The sequence below is a fragment of the Crinia signifera genome, chromosome 3 (assembly GCF_055691185.1).
Source record: "Crinia signifera chromosome 3, ASM5569118v1, whole genome shotgun sequence".
Lineage (NCBI taxonomy): Eukaryota > Metazoa > Chordata > Amphibia > Anura > Myobatrachidae > Crinia > Crinia signifera.
In genome coordinates, this window is record NC_139219.1 from 320524668 (window position 1) to 320548298 (window position 23631).

The 23631-nt window shown below is 45.5% G+C and overlaps 2 protein-coding genes across 2 annotated transcripts in view; both read left to right on the forward strand.

Moving 5' to 3' along the window:
* The first annotated feature begins 1643 nt into the window (after window positions 1-1643).
* On the forward strand, window positions 1644-11509 carry LOC146063041 (cytochrome P450 2K4-like). Its single transcript, XM_083175052.1, has 6 exons — window positions 1644-1727; window positions 5413-5586; window positions 6366-6507; window positions 8438-8622; window positions 9481-9622; window positions 10911-11509. The coding sequence occupies exons 1-6, from the start codon at window positions 1644-1646 to the stop codon at window positions 11090-11092; spliced, it is 909 nt and encodes a 302-aa protein (XP_083031178.1). The 3' UTR covers window positions 11093-11509.
* Window positions 11510-16628: 5119 nt separating this feature from the next.
* The window catches only part of LOC146063042 (uncharacterized), a 70897-nt gene continuing 63894 nt past the window's right edge, over window positions 16629-23631 (forward strand). Inside the window, exons 1-4 of the mRNA XM_083175053.1 lie at window positions 16629-16829; window positions 20596-20758; window positions 20974-21123; window positions 22368-22528. Coding sequence (XP_083031179.1) covers window positions 16653-16829; window positions 20596-20758; window positions 20974-21123; window positions 22368-22528 — 651 coding nt within the window. The 5' untranslated portion in view covers window positions 16629-16652. The remainder of the gene's footprint in view (window positions 16830-20595; window positions 20759-20973; window positions 21124-22367; window positions 22529-23631) is intronic.

Below are 23631 nucleotides of genomic sequence, written 5' to 3' on the forward strand. Positions count from 1 at the left end.
GCTGAGAGGGGCCACCTTCCCTGTCACAGTTACATGTGTTATATACAGGGTGTAGCTACCATAGGTGCAGGGAGTGCAGCTGCTATGGGGCCCAGAGCTGAGAGGGGCCACCTTCCCTGTCACAGTGACATGTGTTATATACAGGGGTGTAGCTACCATAGGTGCAGGGGATGCAGCTGCTATGGGGCCAGAGCTGAGAGGGGCCACCTTCCCTGTCACAGTTACATGTGTTATATACAGGGGTGTAGCTACCATAGGTGCAGGGAGTGCAGCTGCTATGGGGCCAGAGCTGAGAGGGGCCACCTTCCCTGTCACAGTCACTTGTGTTATATACAGGGTGTAGCTACCATAGGTGCAGGGAGTGCAGCTGCTGTGGGGCCCAGAGCTGAGAGGGGCCACCTTCCCTGTCACAGTTACATGTGTTATATACAGGGGTGTAGCTAACTTAGGTGCAGGGAGTGCAGCTGCTATGGGGCCCAGAGCTAAGAGGGGCCACCTTCCCTGTCACAGTTACATGTGTTATATACAGGGTGTAGCTACCATAGGTGCAGGGAGTGCAGCTGCTATGGGGCCCAGAGCTGAGAGGGGCCACCTTCCCTGTCACAGTGACATGTGTTATATACAGGGGTGTAGCTACCATAGGTGCAGGGGATGCAGCTGCTATGGGGCCAGAGCTGAGAGGGGCCACCTTCCCTGTCACAGTTACATGTGTTATATACAGGGGTGTAGCTACCATAGGTGCAGGGAGTGCAGCTGCTATGGGGCCAGAGCTGAGAGGGGCCACCTTCCCTGTCACAGTCACTTGTGTTATATACAGGGTGTAGCTACCATAGGTGCAGGGAGTGCAGCTGCTGTGGGGCCCAGAGCTGAGAGGGGCCACTTTCCCTGTCACAGTTACATGTGTTATATACAGGGGTGTAGCTAACATAGGTGCAGGGAGTGCAGCTGCTATGGGGCCCAGAGCTGAGAGGGGCCATCTTCCCTGCCACAGTTACATGTGTTATACACAGGGGTGTAGTTACCATAGGTGCAGGGAGTGCAGCTGCTATGGGGCCCAGAGCTGAGAGGGGCCACCTTCCCTGTCACAGTTACATGTGTTATATACAGGGGTGTAGCTACCATAGGTGCAGGGAGTGCAGCTGCTAGGGGGCTGAGAGGGGCCACCTTCCCTGTCACAGTTACATGTGTTATATACAGGGGTGTAGCTACCATAGGTGCAGGGAGTGCAGCTGCTATGGGGCCCAGAGCTGAGAGGGGCCACCTTCCCTGTCACAGTTACATGTGTTATAGATGCTGTGTATCTGTCCCCATCATAACTCTGTATTTGAAATACTGCATAACCAACAATCAAAAGGTTAAATAACCATTTCCTTATAAATGCGCCTAATCACTGTTACCACCGCAGCCTTCATTACTGACAACTATAAAACAGCTGTTAAAACATTTACAGCTGGGTAATAGAGTTATAATTCATAAAGGGCCATTGTCCCCCCCTGCTGTCGGCTGCGTTACACTGTATGCTTTGTGTCATTGTGATTCCTTCTGCTCATTATTGTTCCAATTTAGGAAAACCATTTCAGGACCTCACGATTTTGAACGCTTCCGTGGCCAATATCATTGTGGCGATATTACTGGGAAATCGCATGGAGTATAAAGACCCCCAGTTTAAGAGGCTATTAAGTCTGACAAATGAAAATGTTCGTCTTTTGGGATCTCCGATGATTTCGGTAATATTATTATTATTAGGAAAACACCTCAGTATTCTGCAGCGAAGGACAATGAGAAAAAAGGCCTTACTGAAAACATGGCCCTATAGGGGTAAATTTACTGCAACCAATCAGAACCTATTCCTTATTTATTTAGTCCCTTCTAGAAGATAAAAGAATCTGATTGTTGTCCATAGCAACTTCCTATCTTCAGTGGAACTCCTGTCTCAGTAAATCTTTCTCATTAAAAGGTGGCCATACACCTACAGATTTATTGTCAGATCTGGCTGGTTGGAATAAAAACCTGGTGACGGATTAGAGCAAATGACAGTTGACTATTTGCTTGGAAATGCTAGAAAACTGACAAACTGTCATTCAGATACTACCAGGTTTTTGTTCTAACCAGTCAGATCTGACAATAAATCCGTAGGTGTATGGGCACCTTTAGTTCTGTGTGCACCCACTAAAATCCATGTTCTCTGCGTCCACATTCATTCTGAGTCTCGGTGCTGTCACCGTCAGGCATGCACAGTGTGACTAGTTCCATATGGCCTTTCTTTTTTACCGATGGCGACTAATCGGGCGGATAAATCGCATGAAAAGTGACCTATCTTCCGATACTGATCTGAGGCCTGTGCGCATCGGATCGTATCCAGAGATCGCCATGGCTGCCACAAGAATTCGTTGTATCCTGGGGCAATAAATAGCATTGCGTATGATATATCGTTTTCAAAAGATGCATCGTATGCGATCCTATCGCCAGCGGGGAGTTGCTGAGGTTTTCGCATGCAAGGTTAACAAGCAATACCTAAGTGCATGGGGCCTTTAGACTCATAGGTGGGACGTATGAGGACTTACATTTGCATATAATTTGGTGGAACTTGTTTCTCTGCATATTGCTGTATTTTTAATTAATAGTTGTTTATAAATAAATAGGGGGCCAGATTCTCTAAGCTTCAAAAGTGATCAAATGGAGAGTGATAAACAACCAGCCACTCAGCTCCTGCCTGACATTTTTCAAACACAGTCTGTGACATGTCAGGTAGGAGCTGATTGGCTGGCTGTTTATCACTCTCCATTTGATCACTTTTGAAGCTTAGTACATCTGGCCCATGATCTTTTACCTTGGCCCAGTGCTATTTTAAATGAGGTGAGGGCCCGTGTGCAAGCTCCATGCAAGTGCAGGCCTTATGCAAGTCTACAAGTGCAGGCCACTGGTCAGGTCTCCAAAAACATGGTGGCAGCTTCCTTTTACCAGGGACATGTCTTGCATATGCGCACATCAGCGATAAAATTGCCGCAGACATTTAATTATCATAATATGGGTCTAGGATCTGCAGTGTGGGCCCACCCTATATCCAGGGGCCCATGTATATAGGCTAATATTATTTGAATCAGTAAAAGCTGCTTGTGCATCTATGTAGCACAAGCAACTAAATGCACATATGATGCATTTACCGGGGGGGGGGGGGATAAGGAAACATGACGACAACAAAAGCTACAGCATTTTGACAAATCAAATTATATTTTGCATTTTTAAGGTTAGAAATATATTTTTTTTTGTATTACAAATATTGCTCTAATATTATACAGGTAACTTAATTTAAAGATTGCCGACTAAAACAAACCCCAACAAATCACATATACTGATGTGCAGGGCCACTGTGCCAACGGCTTCGACGGCTATCACAGTCATCGAGTGGTTCACACAGATGGGGGCGGACAGGAAGTGGTCACATGGGGACACCCAGCGTTTCCTGGCCGTGCCCACAAAAATAGTGGGTGCACCCAGGAAAACATCGGGCATCCCCATGCAAACGCAGGTGGGTGGAAGCCTGCAGGGGGGCAGGCGCCTGAAGTCACATGATTGCAGCGCCCTCCCCGTTCTCGGCCATTAACGAGTCTAAACTGATTTTTATTTGCAAACTCTTAAAAAAATAATTTGACGATTGCCGACCATCGAATGGTTATGCGGCCGTACACTTGCATGCTGCTGTGTATATTAGCGGGTGCAGGTGTTCATTTGGCCAGCCGGCGGCATTAACCCATTCGCTAAGCAGCAAACGACCGCTGCTTAGCAAATGAGTCTGAATCAGGCCCTATATACATCGCATTCAGGATGGTCTGAAGAAATTGGAGGCTTCATGGTCTAAATACCACGCAAAGGTGCATTCGATTTGCAAGCAAAATATACTGTATCTCTCTCCATTTTTATCTCTTTCCAAGCTATGATACATCTCCCTCTCTACCCTTAGAATGCACCAGCGTACTGAGCTGCAGAGAGCATTCTGGGTCACACAGGACTAATCTGACAAATACTGTACATTTATTTATTAACAGTTTCTTATATAGCGCACACATATTCCGCAGCGCTGTACAGAGAATATTTGAACAGTCACATCAGTCCCTGCCGCAGTGGAGCTTACAATCTATATTCCCTACCACATGTACACACAGACATTCTAGGGTTGATTTTGTTGGGAGCCAATTAGCCTACCAGTATATTTTTGGATTGTGGGAGGAAACCGGAGTACCTGGAGGAAACCCACGCAAGTACGGGGAGAATATACAAACTCCGCACAGTTAGGGCCATGGTGGGAATAGAACCCATGACATCAGTGCTGTGAGACAGTAATGCTAACCATTACACCATCCGTACTGCCCTGTATATATAACACATGGTGGGGATAGAACCCATGACCTCAGTGCTGTGAGGCAGTAATGCTAACCATTACACCATCCGTACTGCCCCGTATATATAACACATGGTGGGGATAGAACCCATGACCTCAGCGCTGTGAGGCAGTAATGTAACCATTACACCGTCCGTACTGCCCCGTATATATAACACATGGTGGGGATAGAACCCATGACCTCAGCACTGTGAGGCAGTAATGTAACCATTACACCGTCCATACTGCCCTGTGTTTATAACACATGGTGGGGATAGAACCCATGACCTCAGCGCTGTGAGGCAGTAATGCTAACCATTACACCATCCGTACTGCCCTGTATATATAACACATGGTGGGTATAGAACCCATGACCTCAGCGCTGTGAGGCAGTAATGCTAACCATTACACCATCCGTACTGCCCTGTATATATAACACATGGAGGGGATAGAACCCATGACCTCAGTGCTGTGAGGCAGTAATGCTAACCATTACACCATCCGTGCTGCCCCGTATATATAACACATGGTGGGAATAGAGCCCATGACCTCAGTGCTGTGAGGCAGTAATGCTAACCATTACACCATCCGTGCTGCCCCGTATATATAACACATGGTGGGGATAGAACCGATGACCTCAGTGCTGTGATGCAGTAATGCTAACCATTACACCATCCGTACTGCCCTGTATATATAACACATGGTGGGTATAGAACCCATGACCTCATCGCTGTGAGGCAGTAATGTAACCATTACACCATCCGTACTGCCCTGTATATATAACACATGGTGGGTATAGAACCCATGACCTCAGCGCTGTGAGGCAGTAATGTAACCATTACACCGTCCGTACTGCCCCGTATATATAACACATGGTGGGGATAGAACCCATGACCTCAGCGCTGTGAGACAGTAATGCTAACCATTACACCATCCGTACTGCCCCATATGGAAATGGAAGCCATATGGACAGTCCCTGTGTGAGCAATACTGTATGATAAATGACTTCATTTGTCTGTACTATGTATTTACAGATATATAATTCTTATCCAATCCTGGGATTCCTCCCCGGCAGTCACAAAACTATTCTAAAAAATGTGGGCGAGCTCGCCGGATTTATAACCCGGACATTTGTGCAGCATCTAAAGCACTTTGATGAGAATGATCAGAGAAGTTTCATGGATGCGTTCTTCGTACGAAAGAAAGAGGTAAGGTAACTGTAACGATATAACCCATAGTGTAATATGTCTCATCAGAACACTCCACATGTAGTCCCACCCAAACTTCTAGGATCTGAGGGGATCTGATCATTGTCCCGGGTTCTCCTGCCAGGCTTAGGTTCTAAATCAAGTTATTAGCCCTGCATCAGATTGTGCAGATTTTGTTCTCCTTAGTGGTAATAATGGCTGAGCTATATCCAGTACATTACTGTACATTACTGTACATGTGTCACACTGGAGCTCAGTATTAACTATTGGTCCAATTGCCACGTCCTGCAGTAGAGATGCAGCTCACAGCTCTATATAGTGCAGCATTAACCCTTGGTGCACAGCACACTGGTGTGTTTTTTCTGTCATATGTACCATGACACTACATTATTAAATACAACCCCTGAACTGATATGGATCAAGGTAGAAGAGCAGGAGCAGCAATCAAGTACTAGTGCGGTGACTTCTGCCAGTTATATTAGCACTACAAAATCATTTAAAGGTGGTAAAGTTTATATCAGTGTCTTATATCAGCAAGCGTTGTTGAACTCATTCGATGGTCAGTGACTATCAAATCGGCGTGCGAGGGGGGGGTGCGGACGGTTCAACGGGCATTGGTTTAGATGACCCGCAAAGTGCTATGGATTATTTTAAGGGAGGAAGGCCCCAAACTGGTATCTAGCCCAGGGCCCCATGAGGTCTAAATTTGCCTCGGATCCCCTGTACAATGTGCTATGTATTAATTGCTGAGCGCTCACCCTGTACTATGTAATCTGCAGGACACTGAGAACTCCCAGACATATTTCCATGACAACAACTTAAGAGTAGTGGTCAGAAACCTGTTTACTGCCGGAATGGAGACAACATCTACAACACTTTGCTGGGCTCTTCTGCTGATGGTAAAATATCCCAAAATCCAAGGTAATTAACTGTCACAAAATGATTGCTGTTACAGCTATTTAATATGTGAGGTAAAATTTGCTTGATAGCATAATTATTGCATTACTATTGGATAAAGATTTGTCTGAGAATAAAGTGGTATTTATCTGTTGTGTATGTTATTATCTGACATGTACTGTGCAAACACAGACACACACACACACACACACATATACTGCGCCAGGGCCAGTGCAAGGTGTTTTGGCCTAGCTCAAGCTCCAGGAGCCAGGGAGGAGAGAGGGCCTGCCGGCCCCCCTCCTCCGCTGCACCAGAAAACATACAGAAGACGCTGAAGGCGGGGAGTTGGCGCCACAGTCTCTTTCCACAGCGGCCCTTCAGGCAATGGCATAGTGCGCCCAGCGCTACCCAGAAGTGCGGATTCCGGGCGTGCAGTTAGAATGGAACCCCCTGGGCAACGAGCATAAAACCAGCATATGTTGGTATTACATAGGAGAGTAAAGACACACTTGTGCAGTGCTTTGGAGCCGTGTCATGTTTCACATGCAAACCACTGTATAACTTCTATTGCTATCATTGAGTTGTTAACAATTACAATAAGGTCCAACTGAATGCAGTCGCCTAACATATCGGAGCAAACACTCAGGATTTCAACACTTATTTGCCCCCAGTGGCAATCGGTTCTCTAACCGCACGCTCCATTCCTAGGAAAACTAGAATGTGGGTAATGGGTGGTCCCAGTTCAAAATATCAGAGTTTGAAAATAAATAAATTGTGCGCCCGATAAGTGCACATGCAAAAAAGGGGTGTGGCCTCACTGTAATGGACGGGAAGGCAGGCTTCGAGGGACAAAGGTGTGACACTTGGCAACACTGAAAAAAAAGATGCCTATAGAGGCCCTTATTCTGGTTGTCTCGCAAAGCTGCACATTTTGTACACAATTTCTACACATAGGGGGTTATTCTGGTTGACATGCAGCGCTGCTTCGTCCACATCGCTGAGTGTCATTTTTCACCCGCCATATGCCACCACCCCCCATTCACAGTACAAATTCACACACACAGCTGCAAATGGATGCAAATGGATATTTAGCTTAAACATCCATTCACAGTCTATGGAGAAACACCCACATCATTCGATGGTCGCTGACCATCGAATGATGTGGAAGGAGCGCGCATATCTAAGTGACTCTCGGGTCAGCATATTCAGATGGTGCGGCTCTTGGCAAGCGTATGAGTGAATATACTCACTGTGCCAACGGCTTCAGCGGCTATCACAGTCATCGAGTTGTTCACACAGAGGGGGGGAGGACAGGAAGCGGTCACTTGGGAACACCCAGCGTTTCCTGGCCATGCCCACAAAAATGGTGGGTGCACGCTGCTGCGTATATTAGCAGGTGCAGGCGTTCGTTTGGCCAGCTGGCGGCATTAACCCATTCGCTAAGCAGCAAAGACCGCTGCTTAGCTAATTGAGCATGAATCAGGCCCTACATACATCGCATTCAGGATGGTCTGAAGAAATTGGAGGCTTCCTGGTCTAAATACCACGCAAAGGTGCATTCGATTTGCAAGCAGAGTGTACTGTATCTCTCTCCATTTTTATCTCTTTCCAAGCTATGATACATCTCCCTCTCTATCCTGAGTATGCACCAGTGTATTGAGCTGCAGAGAGCATTCTGGGTCACATAGGACTAATCTGACAAATACATTTATTTATTATTTATTAACTTATACACAGTGCACCAGCTAGAGTTTGTTAGACAAGCTGCACCAGGTAAAGCCCCATGGACACACACAGAGCAATCTCTCAGGGTCTTCTCAACTGGGTGAGAAATATTATCCTACCCTTGGGATTTGGGAGACATTTTTAGAATCTCAGGTTGTCATACATGAAGATATTACTCAGCCAATCACATCTCGGTGATCATTTCTTATACATCTTTTACCCTAAATAGAAAAGGTCCAAGAAGAGATCTCCAGAGTCGTTGGAACCGCACAACCATTGTACAGCCACCGGGGGCAGATGCCTTTTACCTATGCAGTCGTACATGAGGTCCAGAGGTTCTCTGACATTATCCCCCTCAATCTGCCTCATGAGACATCTACTGATGTCACCTTTAAGGGATATTTCATTCCAAAAGTGAGTATTTTATATGCTCTGTACTGTTAATATTGTATTTATTGTTACTGCCTTTATGTCACAACTGTTGCAAATCTCAGTGAATCGACCTAATGGTTATCGATCTCAGGGCCGCCATCAGGGGGGTGCTGAGGGTGAAGCTGTCCCAGGCCCTATCACCCTGACAGAGATGGCAGGGCCCGGGCAACTCACTGCATTGTGCCGCTATCCCTTCAGTAGCGGTGGGAGCAGTGCCGGGTCTCCTGCAGGAACAGATTCAGAGGGGGGCCAGCACACTACTTGTGTCTAACTGTGAGCACGCGTGCCAAACCGGTCGGGTGCCGCCTGTGTGTGTCAGTGCTGGCACATCCTGAGAACGGTGTCAGACAGAGTGAGAGCACGCCCCCCCCAGTGGACCCTCCCAGCCCGGCTGTACCCAGCAGCAGCAGGAGGAGTCGGCAGAGTGGCAGTGATTCGCCCAACCTGGCTGCATGCACCGGAAAGAAGTTGTCCATGCTTGTCATGTTCATGGAGCAGGGACTGGTGTGTCTGATTAACCCGTCTTTGGGTACCACTGTGTAATATGTTAGATAAATGCACAATAATAACATTATCCCTTTGACCGTTAAGACATTTTCCCACTAACAAATAGAAGCTTTTAGGGGTATCCATTTGCTAGGATCAAAAGATTGGCGTGGTCACATGCTCAGCATGTACGACACATAGAAAGGTCAACACTATTTTTTTGCTTTGAACTGTTTCATACAGGACATTACCATCCATGTGGACTCTGATTGGGAATGAAGCATGTCAAATTAAGTGACACTAATTTGGAGTCCATTCCGTGGGCTCAAATCTACAAATTGTTTATCATCCTAGGGAACCTACATAATCCCATTATTGTCATCTGTACTGAGAGACGAAACACAATTTGAGAAACCTGATGAGTTTTATCCGAATCATTTTCTTGATGCCAAAGGGAATTTTATCAAGAAGGATGCGTTTATGCCGTTTTCAGCAGGTACAGTATGTACTGTATGCCCGGCCTTTGTGATGTGTGATATTACTGTTACTCTAATAGTAACTGCACAGTACTGTATGCCCGGCCTTTGTGATGTGTTATATTACTGTAACTCTAATAATGACTGCACAGTACTGTATGCCCAGCCTTTGTGATGTGTTATATTAGTTACTGTAATAGTAACTGCACAGTACTGTACGCCCGGCCTTTGTGATGTGTTATATTACTGTAACTCTAATAATGACTGCACAGTACTGTATGCCTGGCCTTTGTGATGTGTTATATTACTGTTACTGTAATAGTAACTGCACAGTACTGTATGCCCGGCCTTTGTGATATGTTATATTACTGTTACTCTAATAGTAACTGCACAGTACTGCATGCCCAGCCTGTGTGATGTGTTATATTACTGATACTATACTAATGACTGCACAGTACTGTATGCCCAGCCTGCGTGATGTGTTATATTATTGTTACTCTAATAATGACTGCACAGTACTGCATGCCCTCCATGTGTGATGTGTTATATTATTGTTACTATAATAATGACTGCACAGTACTGTATGCCCGGCCTTTGTGATTTGTTATATTACTGTTACTCTAATAGTAACTGCACAGTACTAAATGCTCGGCCAGTGTGATGTGTTATATTACTGTTACTCTAATAATGACTGCACAGTACTGTATGCCCGGCCTTTGTGATGTGTTATGTTACTGTTACTCTAATAGTAACTGCACAGTACTGCATGCTCGGCCAGTGTGATGTGTTATATTACTGTTACTATACTAATGACTGCACAGTACTGTATGCCTGGCCTGTGTGATGTGTTATATTACTGTTAGTATACTAATGATTGCACAGTACTGTACGCCTGGCCTTTGTGATGTGTTATACAGTATTATTGTTACTATAATAATGTTTGAACTCTACTGTATGCCTGGCCTTTGTGATATGTTATATTACTGTTACTATAATAATGACTGTGCAGTCCTGCATTCCCAGCCTTTGTGATGTGTTATATTACTGTTGCTACAATAATGACTGCACAGTACTGCATGTCCAGCCTTTGTGATGTGTTATATGACTGTTACTATACTACTGACTGCACAGTATTTATTTTATTATTTATTAACAGTTTCTTATATAGCGCACTTAACAGAGTAAAGTTGAACATTCACATCATTGTGCTTTAATTGTGCCGACGTAATGGCTGCGATTGCGCTGCCTCATATACATCACACACACGCACCCCACTACTTATATCACTTTGTGTCTCCTCTGTTCTAGGCCGCAGAGCCTGCGCTGGAGAGAATCTCGCCAGGATGGAGCTGTTCATCTTCTTTGCCAGCCTGGTACAGAGATTCACATTCTGCCTACCAGCTGGTGTTAGTCATGTGGATATGACCCCGGGATTTGGATTTACACGCGCACCGAAGAAACAGATGATATGCGCCGTGCCTCGCTTTTAAAATCCATTTATATCTGTGCAAATACGAAGAGAAAGTCACAGGTTTCATGATGTCAGATATAATGTTACACAATGACATCACTGTCACTGACACTATGACATCAGTAACTGCATAATAATTCCATCAATTACATTATAGAATTATACCTCCCCTCCTGCAGCATAATCCTAACCTCCACTCCTGCAGCCTAATACTAACCTCCACTCCTGCAGCCTGACCCATAACCCCCCCTCCTGCAGCCTAATACTAACCCCCCTCCTGCAGCCTAATCCTACTCTCCACTCCTGCAGCCTGACCCATAACCCCCTCCTGCAGCCTAACCACTAATCCTGCCCTCCTGCAGCCTAAACCTAATCTCCACTCCTGCAGCCTGACCCATAACCCCCTCCTCTAGCCTAACCACTAATCCTTCCCTCCTGCAGCCTGACCCATAACCCCCCTCCTGCAGCCTGACCCATAACCCCCCCTCCTGCAGCCTAATCCTAACCTCCACTACTGCAGCCTAACCCATAACCCCCCTCCTACAGCCTAACCACTAATCCTGCCCTCCTGCAGCCTAATCCTAATCTACACTACTGCAGCCTAACCCATAACCCCCCTCCTGCAGCCTGACCCATAACCCCCCTCCTGCAGCCTAATCCTAACCTCCACTACTGCAGCCTGACCCATAACCCCCCTCCTACAGCCTAACCACTAATCCTGCCCTCCTGCAGCCTAAACCTAATCTCCACTACTGCAGCCTGACCCATAACCCCCCTCCTACAGCCTAACCCTCATCTCTTCTTCAATGGCCAAACTATGGGCCTAATTTAGACCTGATTGCAGGACAATGTGTTCTCAAAATGGGCAAAACCCATACTGCACTGCAGGTGGGGCAGATGTAACATGTGCAGAGAGAGTTAGATTTGGGTGAGTTCTTTTTTTTTTCAGTGCAGGTAAATACTGGTTGCTTTATTTTTACACTGCAAATCTAGATATCAGTTTGAATACACCCCACCCAAATCTAACTATCTCTGCACCTGTTACATCTGCCCCTCCTGCATGATTTTGCCCATTTTGAGAACAAATTAGCCCTGCAATCATGTCTGAATTAGGCCCTATAGCCCTCTGCTACTACAGTCTAATCCCTATTCCTCTACTGATGCAGTCTAGCCCTGTCCCACATGTCACCATTTTACAGATTTGGCATTTTGAATGTTGACATTTAAATTATGTCAACATTATAACCGACAATATTTTGACTGCATTCCATTCTGTGTTAAGGAGATACTTTATAAATGTATGTACAGCAGGGTTGCAGACCCTCCCGGAATGGACGGGAGGATACCGAAATTCGGGTCCTCCTCCCAGCCCCCCGGAAAGATGGACCCCCATACCACCCCCTGATTCCGGCTTCTTTCCAAATACCTTTCGATTTAAATGCAGTAATCCGCGGGTCTCAGAGGAGGGGGCGGAGCTAAAATGTGCACAATCGCGTCATTTTAGCACCGCCCCCTCCACGGAGATCCGTGAATTGGGGGCGGGGCTTAATGATGTAAAGCTCAAGCCCCGCCCCCCGAACTGCACCTCGAAGTCTCCTCTCCGGGCTTCTCCCGGAGAGGAGACAGAAAAAGTCGGCAACCCTGATGTACAGTATGTTTTCCTAAGGCTCACAGTATGTGTGTTTATGATTGCCACATTAGATGTGTGTTCCCGCATCTATGAAAAGATCGTTCTCACTGTTTTTTTGCAATGAATATAAATGTATATAAATGTACGAATATAAATCTGAAAAAATTATAAAATGAACATAAATAAAATAACAGTTCAAGTATAATAAATGAAATAAATAAAAAGATATAAATGAAATAAAAACTGAGTACGTATTTTTATTCTGAGGGACAGATAGCCAATCAATCATCAATACGGGATCCTACTGTTTGTTGCACTTACAAATGTTTTTCACAAGGGTGTCTCTATCATCTACAATGCAGTATATACAGTATTTACTGTATATCGCCAACCAGCCCTAGAACCTTACTAGTCAGTTATAAATGTGCATGTGTATGTTAAAGGATTAAAGAAGTGAGTGGAACTGGTCCAATCCTCAACAGTGGCGGCCAGGGGCCCGGTAAAATATAGGGGATGTGGCCACTTGTGGGGGCGGGGCCTCTGGAAGAGGGTGTGATCACACTCCCATGTAAAAATGAAACGAGAGGGGGAGAGAGAACACAGGCAGCCGCTGCAGCTCTCTTTCCCCAGCTCAGCACATGAGTAGTGTGTGTTGAGCTGGGGAGAGAGGCCGGGCTACGGCAGCATCCTGTCATCTCTATCCCCACTGCCCGGCTCCCTGCAGCGGGGGGGCTTGAGGAGAGAGACCAGGCCACTCCAGCAGTAACAAGTACCCGCTCTCACCTGCTCTCGATGCCACTGGTAGCAGCTCCAGAGGTAGAGGAACCACAACCACTGCCGCCAACTGTCATTCCATACTGACTCACGGGCAGTTGGTGTTTCTCCCCAATTTGAATTTTGAACTGTGCTGTAGCCCCACCTCTGGAGCCTCTACTGGTCATCGCAGAACCCAAACGGGGATTCATAGCAATGATGGCTGCCAATGCCATCTAGATGGGTCCTGACAGCCCACCGCAGCCCTATTATTGGAGGACTATAGAAGCATGGGAGCTGTACACTCACTCTCTTATGCTAATCCTTTCTCAGTAACACGGGGCCAGATGCCCAGGGTCACTTTGTATTTGAATTTTTAGTTCTTTGGGGCTAATGCCCAGATTCTGGGCATTAGGAAATTTGGGAGATGACTACTTGGTAGTTTATCTCTCTTTACTTTATCGTCCTCCAAGGCTTAGTACATCTGACCAAAGAATCTTTGGGATCTTTTTGAAAAAAGTTTAATATAGTAAATATGTGTTCTCTCCTGTTAACTAGTGAGTTAATAAATATAATACTGTATATAAATGACTAATTTGCTGGATTGTATGAATAGAACCTAAGATCATTTGAACTTGGAACAACCTATTATCCATTTGGCAAGAGTGCACAAATGTCACCATCCATGGAGCTGGTCAAACAACCTTTGGTCAATAAATGAAACTGTTTAATATCGGTTATTGTTTACAAAATATATATAAGAACCTGAAGTGTACAGGGTCAGTGTAGTCCCTATAAATAGTGGCAGAGGCTCAATTAGCTTAGTAATACCATTCAGGTGCATGGAAAGTTTCCCGACAGTTGGGATCCCGACAGTCATTACCACGATGTCGGGATCCCGACAGTCAAAACCCCGACACTTGGGGTCCCAACGGCCACCGGCTATTCTCCCTTGTGGAGGTCCGCGATCCCCATAGAGGGAGAATAGAATAGGTTGTGAGCATAGTGAGCCACCGTGCCCGCAAGCGGTTCTGTTGCGCTTGCCCCGCTGTCTGAGTCCGGCCAGTCAGGATCCCGACGTCGGGCTAATGACTGTCGGGATCCTGACTGTTGGGACCATATACCACACCCGCATGGAAGGAGGGGTAATACTGAGTAAGTAAAATATCCATGGTTTCCCCAGCTAACTGAATGGTATTAGTAACCAGTCTAGAACTCTACATGATAATAAAATTCAGAGATATTGGTTACATATATTTTGCACAAAACTATGTGTAAGCCCCCAAGCCAACGTAAAGGTTTCTCTGTATATTGGGGGTCCCTAGTGCTATATCTAGGTGCAGGGTGCGGAACCCCCAAAAAACAGCATAAACTAGAAAGCCCAGAGTAGCACACCAGTGAATATACTAAAGTGTTAATAGAGGTTAGTGAGAGGAAGCCAAAGTTATAGAAAATGAGACAGAGAATTTTTTTTCATGTAATTAAAATATTAAAGAAATAGTGTTAGTGGGGAAAAAAAAGGTGCTAAGTGTTAATATAATGTAAAGGTGTGCCACACTAGAGCCACCCAGCCCAACCAGTCCATGGGCACCGCACCCCACACCACCGTTACCCTAAATTGGGTCTACGATTAGCCAGCAAGGAGCCACATGATAATGGCTCCTTACTTAAATATATCAAAACTAAGAGCTACCTACCTTGGAGCAGTGTCATCCCTACCTGATTGGAAAACCTATGTATTTTTAGTCCAGGAACCAGAAAAAAGGGTGTGACTTGTGCGTTAGAGGCATGGTAGGATTACAATTCTGGTAGGGGACTTCAGTACAAGACTGACCTCTGATGGTACAACACAAATCAGACCCCCAGGTTCAACACAGCCACTGTTACATCCCAAAAACTGGGGTAACATCAAAACAAGTGAGGGGACAAGAAGTAGGCAGTGCTACTTTGACTTACGTCCATGGTCTTGTGTGGTTGGGGAACCTATCATTAAAATGTTGTGCTACAGAGAAGTGACTAGTGATAAACACAATTGCCAGGTTGTACAAAAATGCAAAACAGTAGGATCACTTCTGACTCCAAAGGGAGGGTAATCTTGTCAATAGGGATGGTAAGGTCGCCAAGGATGATGGAAGGGGAGTCAGAGAAGATAAAGAGGTGACACCAGGAAGCAAAGTTGTCGAGGAATGCAAAGGAATAGCTGGGAGGTGGGGTAGTAGATGACCGATACATGGAGGTGAATGGAGTAGAAGAGGCCAATAAAGTGGACCTCAACAGTGGAGAAAATGGAACAAGAGGATGCTCACCCCGCCTTGGTGGTTGTCAGGTGTAACAAAGTGGATGAAAGAGAAGCCCCGATAGGAGAGGGCAGCAGGGGAGGCGGGGTCAGAGGAGGAGAGACAGGTTTTAGTGTTGATGAGAAGGTTAAGAGAGGAGAGGTTGGGGTTAACGAGCAGTTTGTTGGGGATTAATCTTAAGGTGGCCATACATCAGAAAGATATTGTACCCAATCATACAATCTCAACTGATTGTAAGATGGATTGTATGCAGATTGTGTGCACATCTTATGTACATAATCATACAATCAATCAGCAGATGGATTGTATGACTGATTGTAAGATGGATTGTATGCAGATTGTGTGCACATCTTGTGTACATAATCATACAGTAGATGGATTGTATGACTGATTGTAAGATGGATTGTGTGTAGATTGTGTGTCCAAAAACCACCAAGGACTGCCGGGGATTTCAAGGGAAATTGTACACAATCATGAGCGCAATCGATCTTAAGATCGATCTTTCTGATGTATGGCCAGCTTTAGAGATCACATCTGATGCGACCATGTCAAGTAAAGCCCAGTCTGGTGTGGTTGCATCTGACGCAACCATGTCAGGCGAGTTATTAAGTAACTTGTTTGCTGGAAGCCATTGCTGCTCGTGATTCATTGTTTAGGAATGTAATCCTTATTTCCATTATAATCACATTGCACAGTTTTGCATTAGAACTTTTTATGTTGATATTGTTCCCTTTAAATCTTCTTATGTTAGTTATTATAATGAGCTGTTTCCCAATGCTGTTTTTGGCTCACTCTGCATCACACAGTTACTGAGACAAAGGTGAAGCCCAAGGGTTATACAGTATACAGCTGGCGTACAGGTGCCAGGTCCAGTCCCTCTGAAGAATGCTGATCACACAATGGATTTGGGGCTCTCTGTCGCTGCGTTCTTGGTGCTGATTTTACTACTGTTATATTTTCTGAGCCAATGGAATACAAAACGCCCAGCAAATTATCCTCCGGGGCCGAGATGTTGGCCTCTAATTGGGAATTTACATATGGTGAATTTAAGCAGACCCCACCTGACATATTTAGAGGTAAGAGAACGTCCTACTTAACCCTTTCAGTGCCAACATCTCTGTGAGAGACGCGCAAAATATCCGCTAAAAGTGCCAGCGTCGCTCACATTTGTTATATAAATTCAAATAAAAAAATGTGTAAAAAGAGATTAAATTTCATATATAAGATGACATTACAGGTCATTGTGGTCAATAACAATGTTTGCTTGGATATTTCCACACCTATTTTGACAAATTCACTTGGCAGTCAAAGGGTTAAGTAAAATATTACATAAGGCTGCAATAGAGACGCTTTGTAAAGTGACCATGTACTGTACATATCAGAACTTCATTGCTAGTTAGTAAATTATCCTTATTAATACAGTATAGTTTGCGCTTGTATTAGTGAGTCATTAATCATTTCTGTTTTTTACTTGTTGCACCAATCAAACAATAATCCGCACAAATAATGTAAGGATTTATTCAATTGGATATTTCTTTGCAATTACAAGAAAATTTTCATGCACTGCCCAATGTGCCTGGGACAACCTTTGTTTCCACAGGACGACCCAGTGCCAGTGTTCTGTTCTTTTAGGATCTGGAAAGAAGCGATTTTTGATATATTGATACTGTAATGTCATTTTCTGGGGATGTTGGGAGCCACATGTGAGATTCTGTGTGCATGTGTGAGAAAGAGATGTAGTTTCACTCTCTGCCAGCAGATGGCAGTGTTTCGGAGACTCACGGACACTAGACATGTATATAGATGATCACCCAATTGCACATTTAAAAGTGAATGATAGATAGATACTGTAGGTAGGTAGATAGATTGATTGATAGATAGATAGATAGATAGATAGATAGATTGGTAGATAGATAGATAGATAGATAGATAGATAGATAGATAGATAGATAGATAGATAGATAGATACTGACTTCTTGCAGTTGTTCCATGTACTGTACAGCAGAGGCGTAACTAGAACTTTGTGGGCCCCATAGCAAATTTTTTGAAGGGGCCCCCCAACTCAGGTCTCCAATAAAGTCAGCATGTCTATTGCCGCAGAAGAGGTGTGGTAAGTGTTGCCAGCATCTTAATGTTGGTACAGCAAGCAACACACTCCTTTGTGAAGGTTTTTTTTTCAATAGCTATCCTCTAGTAAAACTCTGTGTGTCCCGAGTGCTGGCTGGCGGGGCAGTGTGGGTGGTGGGGTCACCAGGACTGTATACCAATACAGTCCACTTGCAGAGGGGTTAGGACTATGTATTTATCTAATCTCTCACATTGGCATTTATATCTTTATTTCTCCCCCTTTACACACATTCTCTCTTTTTTATTTCATTGTCTCTCATGTATACATCCATACACTGCCGCTCTCATATATACAGGTCCTACATACACTGCTTCTCACATACATACATACATACATACATACATACATACATACATTCATCCACCTCCTTTCTTTTATATATATAGATATATATATATATCTATAGATATATATATATATATATATATATATATCTATATATATATATACACATCCATCTATATATCTATACACTGCCTCCCACATACACACGCACATACATACATACATACATACATACATACATGCCTACAGTCGGCATCCTGGCGGTCCTGATGCCAGACTTCAGTGTACCGATGTTGGTATCAGGACTGCCTTCAGAAAGACCGGCGCTGGAACTGCATAGAGGCCGGAATGCCGACAGACGGCATCCCAAATGGTAAGTATGCGGTAAGCAGGATATTTGAGAAAAGGGGGATAGGTTTAGCCACTGGTGGGGCGACTTACAGTTAGGCTGCGGGGGAAGGTTTAGGCACTTCATAGGGGGGTTAGGTTTCGGGGAGGGGATGGTTAGGCTGATGCAAGGGAATGTTAGAAGGGTAGTGGAAGAGGGGAAGGGTGCTACGGATCCCCTGTCAGATTCAGGATGCCGAGATCATTCTTTTGACCGCCAGCATCCTAATAGCGTAGGTATCCCGTCCATACATTGCTTTCCATATACATACATACATACATACATACATACATGCATACATACACTGCCTTCCACATACACACATACACTGCCTTCCACATACATACTGTACATATATAGCCTTCCTCATGCATACATACATACATACATACACTGCCTTCCACATACATACATACATACATACATACACTGCCTTCCACATACACACATACATACACTGCCTTCCACATACATACATACATACATACATACACTGCCTTCCACATACATGCATGGCCTACCTCATACATACATACATACATACATACATAGCCTTCCTCATACATACAGCATAGGTATCCCGTCCATACATTGCCTTTCACATACATACACACATACATACACTGCCTTCCACATACATATATGGCCTACCTCAATACATACATACATACATACATACATACATAGCCTTCCTCATACATACAGCATAGGTATCCCGTCCATACATAGTCTTCCTCATACATACAGCATAGGTATCCCGTCCATACATTGCCTTCCACATACATACATACATACATACATACATACATACACTGCATTCGAAATACATACACACATACATACATGCACTGCCTTCCACATACATACACTGCCTACCTCATACCTACATACATACATAGCCTTCCTCATACCTACATACATAGCCTTCCTCATACCTACATACATACATACATAGCCTTCCTCATACATACATACATACATACATACATACATAGCCTTCCCCATACATACATACATACATACATAGCCTTCCACAAACATCCATACAGTGCCTTCCACATACATACAAACGGTACATACATACTGCATATACATCCATACATACCCTGATTCCCATATCCATCAATCCATATATATCAATATACACTACTGACTACATCATTATACTGTATACCCCAAATTTCCCCCACCGCCACCCCTTTGTGCCAGCGAATACTATGACATACAGGTCAGCTTACCGCTGCTACGGCCAGCTCTAGGCTCACAATGCTGGGGGGCCCTGTCACTGCAGCCGGTACTGTGGTGCTCCTAGGTGCTGCTGCTGGGCTGATGCGGGGGGGGTTGTGTCTCCACTCTGCTGTCACAGAGCTCCTTCTGCACCCCGCTGCTGCCGGGCAGGGGCCTTGTCACTGCCGTGGTGCTCCTAGCAGGCAGCGGAAGCGCGCTGTTGATGGGCGGGCGCGGCGGCGGGTTGTGTGTGTCTCCACTCCTCCTGTCACAGGCTGCGTTTGCACCGCGCTGCTGCCGGGCGAGGACCCTGTCACTGCCGCCCGTGCCCGGCTTCTGCCTCATCTTGAAGGAAAACTTAGTGCAGGGGGTTGCTTGCTGGGCCCGCGGGCCCCCGGAGCGGCCGGGCCCCATAGCAAGTGCACCCCCTGCACCTACTGTAGTTACGCCATTGCTGTACAGTATGTTACAGCAAGTGCTCAGTCTCTTAATTTGTTGCCTAATAGCATTCTACTTCTTGGCCACAAGATGTCCTCACACAGGTTCAGTAGTTGTTCAATTTATCCCACATATATGTACCATGCAAACGAACAATTATTTGTGTGTTTTTGTCATGTGTATGTGTGTGTGTGTGTGTGTGTGTGTCCACTGCCTTAGTTTATAAACACTGTTATCCATTTTAGTTGTGCTCAGTTCTGCAGGGAAGAGACCCCAATGTTGCACCACTAGCTAAAACAATGCGTTTCTGCTTTTTCTCATAGTAAGTTCTTTTTTTACACTTGTGTTTTATTTTGTTCCGTGCATTGTATTACAGCTTGCCAAGACCTACGGCTCGGTGTTTAGCGTTCAGATGGGCATGAGAAAGATGGTGGTCCTAGCGGGATATGAGACTGTGAAAGACGCTCTCGTCAATCATGCTGAAGAGTTTGGAGAGAGAGCGATACTTAAAATATTCAAGGACATGGACAACGGAATGGGTGAGTCATTGTTATCATTGTGTTATGTTTCCTCAATGCGCAATTCAGCTAATATTACCCCACCCAGGGGTACAGACAGGGGAGGAGCCAGTGCTAATTACCCCGGCCTCTTTATCACCCTGCATTTATCTCTTGTTAAAGCTTAATACATCTGCCCCAATGACATGTGTGAGTGTCTCTAATAAAGAAAACACTGAACCCTGTGAACATTTCAGGAGTTATTTCGTCAAACGGTGAGAACTGGAAGGCGATGAGAAGGTTTACAATAACCACGTTACGTGACTTTGGAATGGGGACGAGTACGATTGAGGATAAGATCGCAGAGGAAAGCGCCCACCTCACTGAGCATATTGCGTCTTATAAAGGTACAGTATGATGTCATAGAGCCTGCGTGTATGGAAGCCGAAGCAGAGGTGGCAACAGGACGCGTTCCGCTCTGCAACTGTGGCACCCGCTTTAGGGGCCTGATTCAGACCTGTTTGCTGATCTGCAAAGCTGCAGATGACTGCGAGTAGATAGCCGCCGCCCAGACAGAAAGCAAACTGGAGAGAATTGTAAGAATGCGGCTATCCGATATGCTGTCGCACATCCACACGCAATTCACAAACCATCGGAAGATTTTCCCAGTCTGTGTGAATGTGAGTAATTCTGACCCTTCCACAACTGAAACCGGCTGATCGGGGCCATTGCTGATGTCACAGACCCTCCCTAAAAACACCTGGGCACACTTCTATCTTCCCTGACACACCCAGATAAGGGCCGGTTACCACCCACAAACGGGTTCCTTCGAATTGCGAGGGGATTGTGAGTAGACATTGTCGCTATTTTTGTCGCCATTTTAGCTCGTGCATGCGCGCTACAATCCATACATATACATATAGCCATGCAATAATCAAACTGATTGCAAATTCCCACATCAGCGATCAACTCTGAATCAGGCCCTGGGCCAGGTACACATTACAGATGCTTAGGGGTACATTCCGGGCCGGCCACTGGAGGGCGGTAGTTGGAAGAAGGGACCCCCTCGGATGGAGGTGAGCTTGAGCAGCGCGGCAGTCACAACGACATCACGCCCATCAACCGGCAAATGTGGAGCAGTGGCCGCATCACACCCTCAGCTATGCCACACCCACTGCCCTTTATCAGTCCCCTAATGTTATTATTGCTGTGTACAGTATGTGGATTTCAATCACAAGGTTATACCATTTCCTCACCAATCTGATTAATCACACATAAGACCGCAGCCTGAAGTACTGACATTATAAATATCCACATTCAGGGTGCTGACAGGTAAACTGAAGGGGCTTGTCCTCTTGGAGGGGGTGTGGTCTCCAGGAGGGGCGTGGTCACATCCCTATGAAAGAGAAACCTAAGCAGCATATGCTGGGCTAGGGAGAGACGCTGTGCTGCAGCCGCAGCCTGTCCTCTCTCCACTACTGCTTGGCTCCCTGCAACATGGGAGGTTGCCGGGCCCAGGTAAAAAGTACCTGCCCCCTCTTGGCACCACTGTCCGTAATGGCCCATTCCCCTCTTCTGTGGTCCGTGCTGTTACACTGTAGTCATGCTTTGTGTCATTGTGATTATTTCTGCTCATTAATGTTCCAATTAGGAAAACAGTTTGATGACCTCATGATCTTGAACGCCGCCGTGGCCAATATCATTGTGGCGATATTACTGGGATACCGCATGAACTACGAAGACCCACAATTTAGGAGACTAATAAGCCTGACAAATGAAAATGTTCGACTTTTAGGAACACCGATGGTTTCGGTAATATTACTGTGATGATACATGAGAAACATGGGAGAACGTGCAATGAAGTAGGAAAGTGGCACAGATAGGACAGTAGAAGACAGTGCCGCTCAAAGTAGGGATTGAATGAGAAGCAGCTAGTATAGGTGTGAGTAGGCTACAGCGCCCATGAGTTTAGGGTCGTACACACACTGGCCGATATATCAGCCCTTCAATGGACCATCGGCCAGTCTGCACCGTTGATTTATTTGTGAACATCTTCGTGCAACACAGCCGGTGCCCGATATTCACATAAAACAGTCATGTCCATTTAACAATATATAGTTGCTCGTACCAAGGATTAAAACACTGTGGGCTGGCTACCACAAGGCGTAATAGACACCAGGCAAAGACTGCTTACACCGGGCCGATCGATCCTTTCACGGGTCCTTGAGATGTGCACGTGCTGGAGTGCACTGCCGCATTTGAGAGACCAGTGCAGGGAAAGCCGCCAGGTGAGAGGCACAGGATGCGAGCGTCACAGGCCACGGGCTAACACGTTTCATCAGGAGACTTCATCAGAGGGCAACAAAACGCAGGAACTTTGCACGCTTGCATTTCCCTCACTATCTCACCTCAGTATGCAACAATGTACTGAGCTGCAGGAGTATTGTAGGTCACATGTAGAAATGGAAATGGCATGGGTAATCCATACCTCCCAACATGGTGGCAGCGGAGGAGGGACACTTACGCATGCCCATGGTCGTGGTCTCCCAATTAGGGGTGTGGCCTACAATTTAATTTGCATTACTCCTGCAAGGCCATGCCCCCATTTTTCCTGCTGTTGGCCCCCAGCCCATCTGTCCTTCTGAATAGAACTGGGTGTAGCAGGGGAGAGTCCCAATTGTTCCCCCGCCACGGTACAAAAAATTGGAATCGCATTTGAAAATTGGGACAGTTGGGAGTTATGGGTAATCTAATATATTGTGTAATATAATAGGCAAACAATATACTGTTAAGGCGCTGAATAGGGTCAGCCAATACACTAAAGCCAGGTATTATCAGCCTGGTAACATAAGAATATACAGTAAAAAAGGGGGGTTTTAGTGTGGCGCCCCTCAAATGGGAACGATTGTTGTATT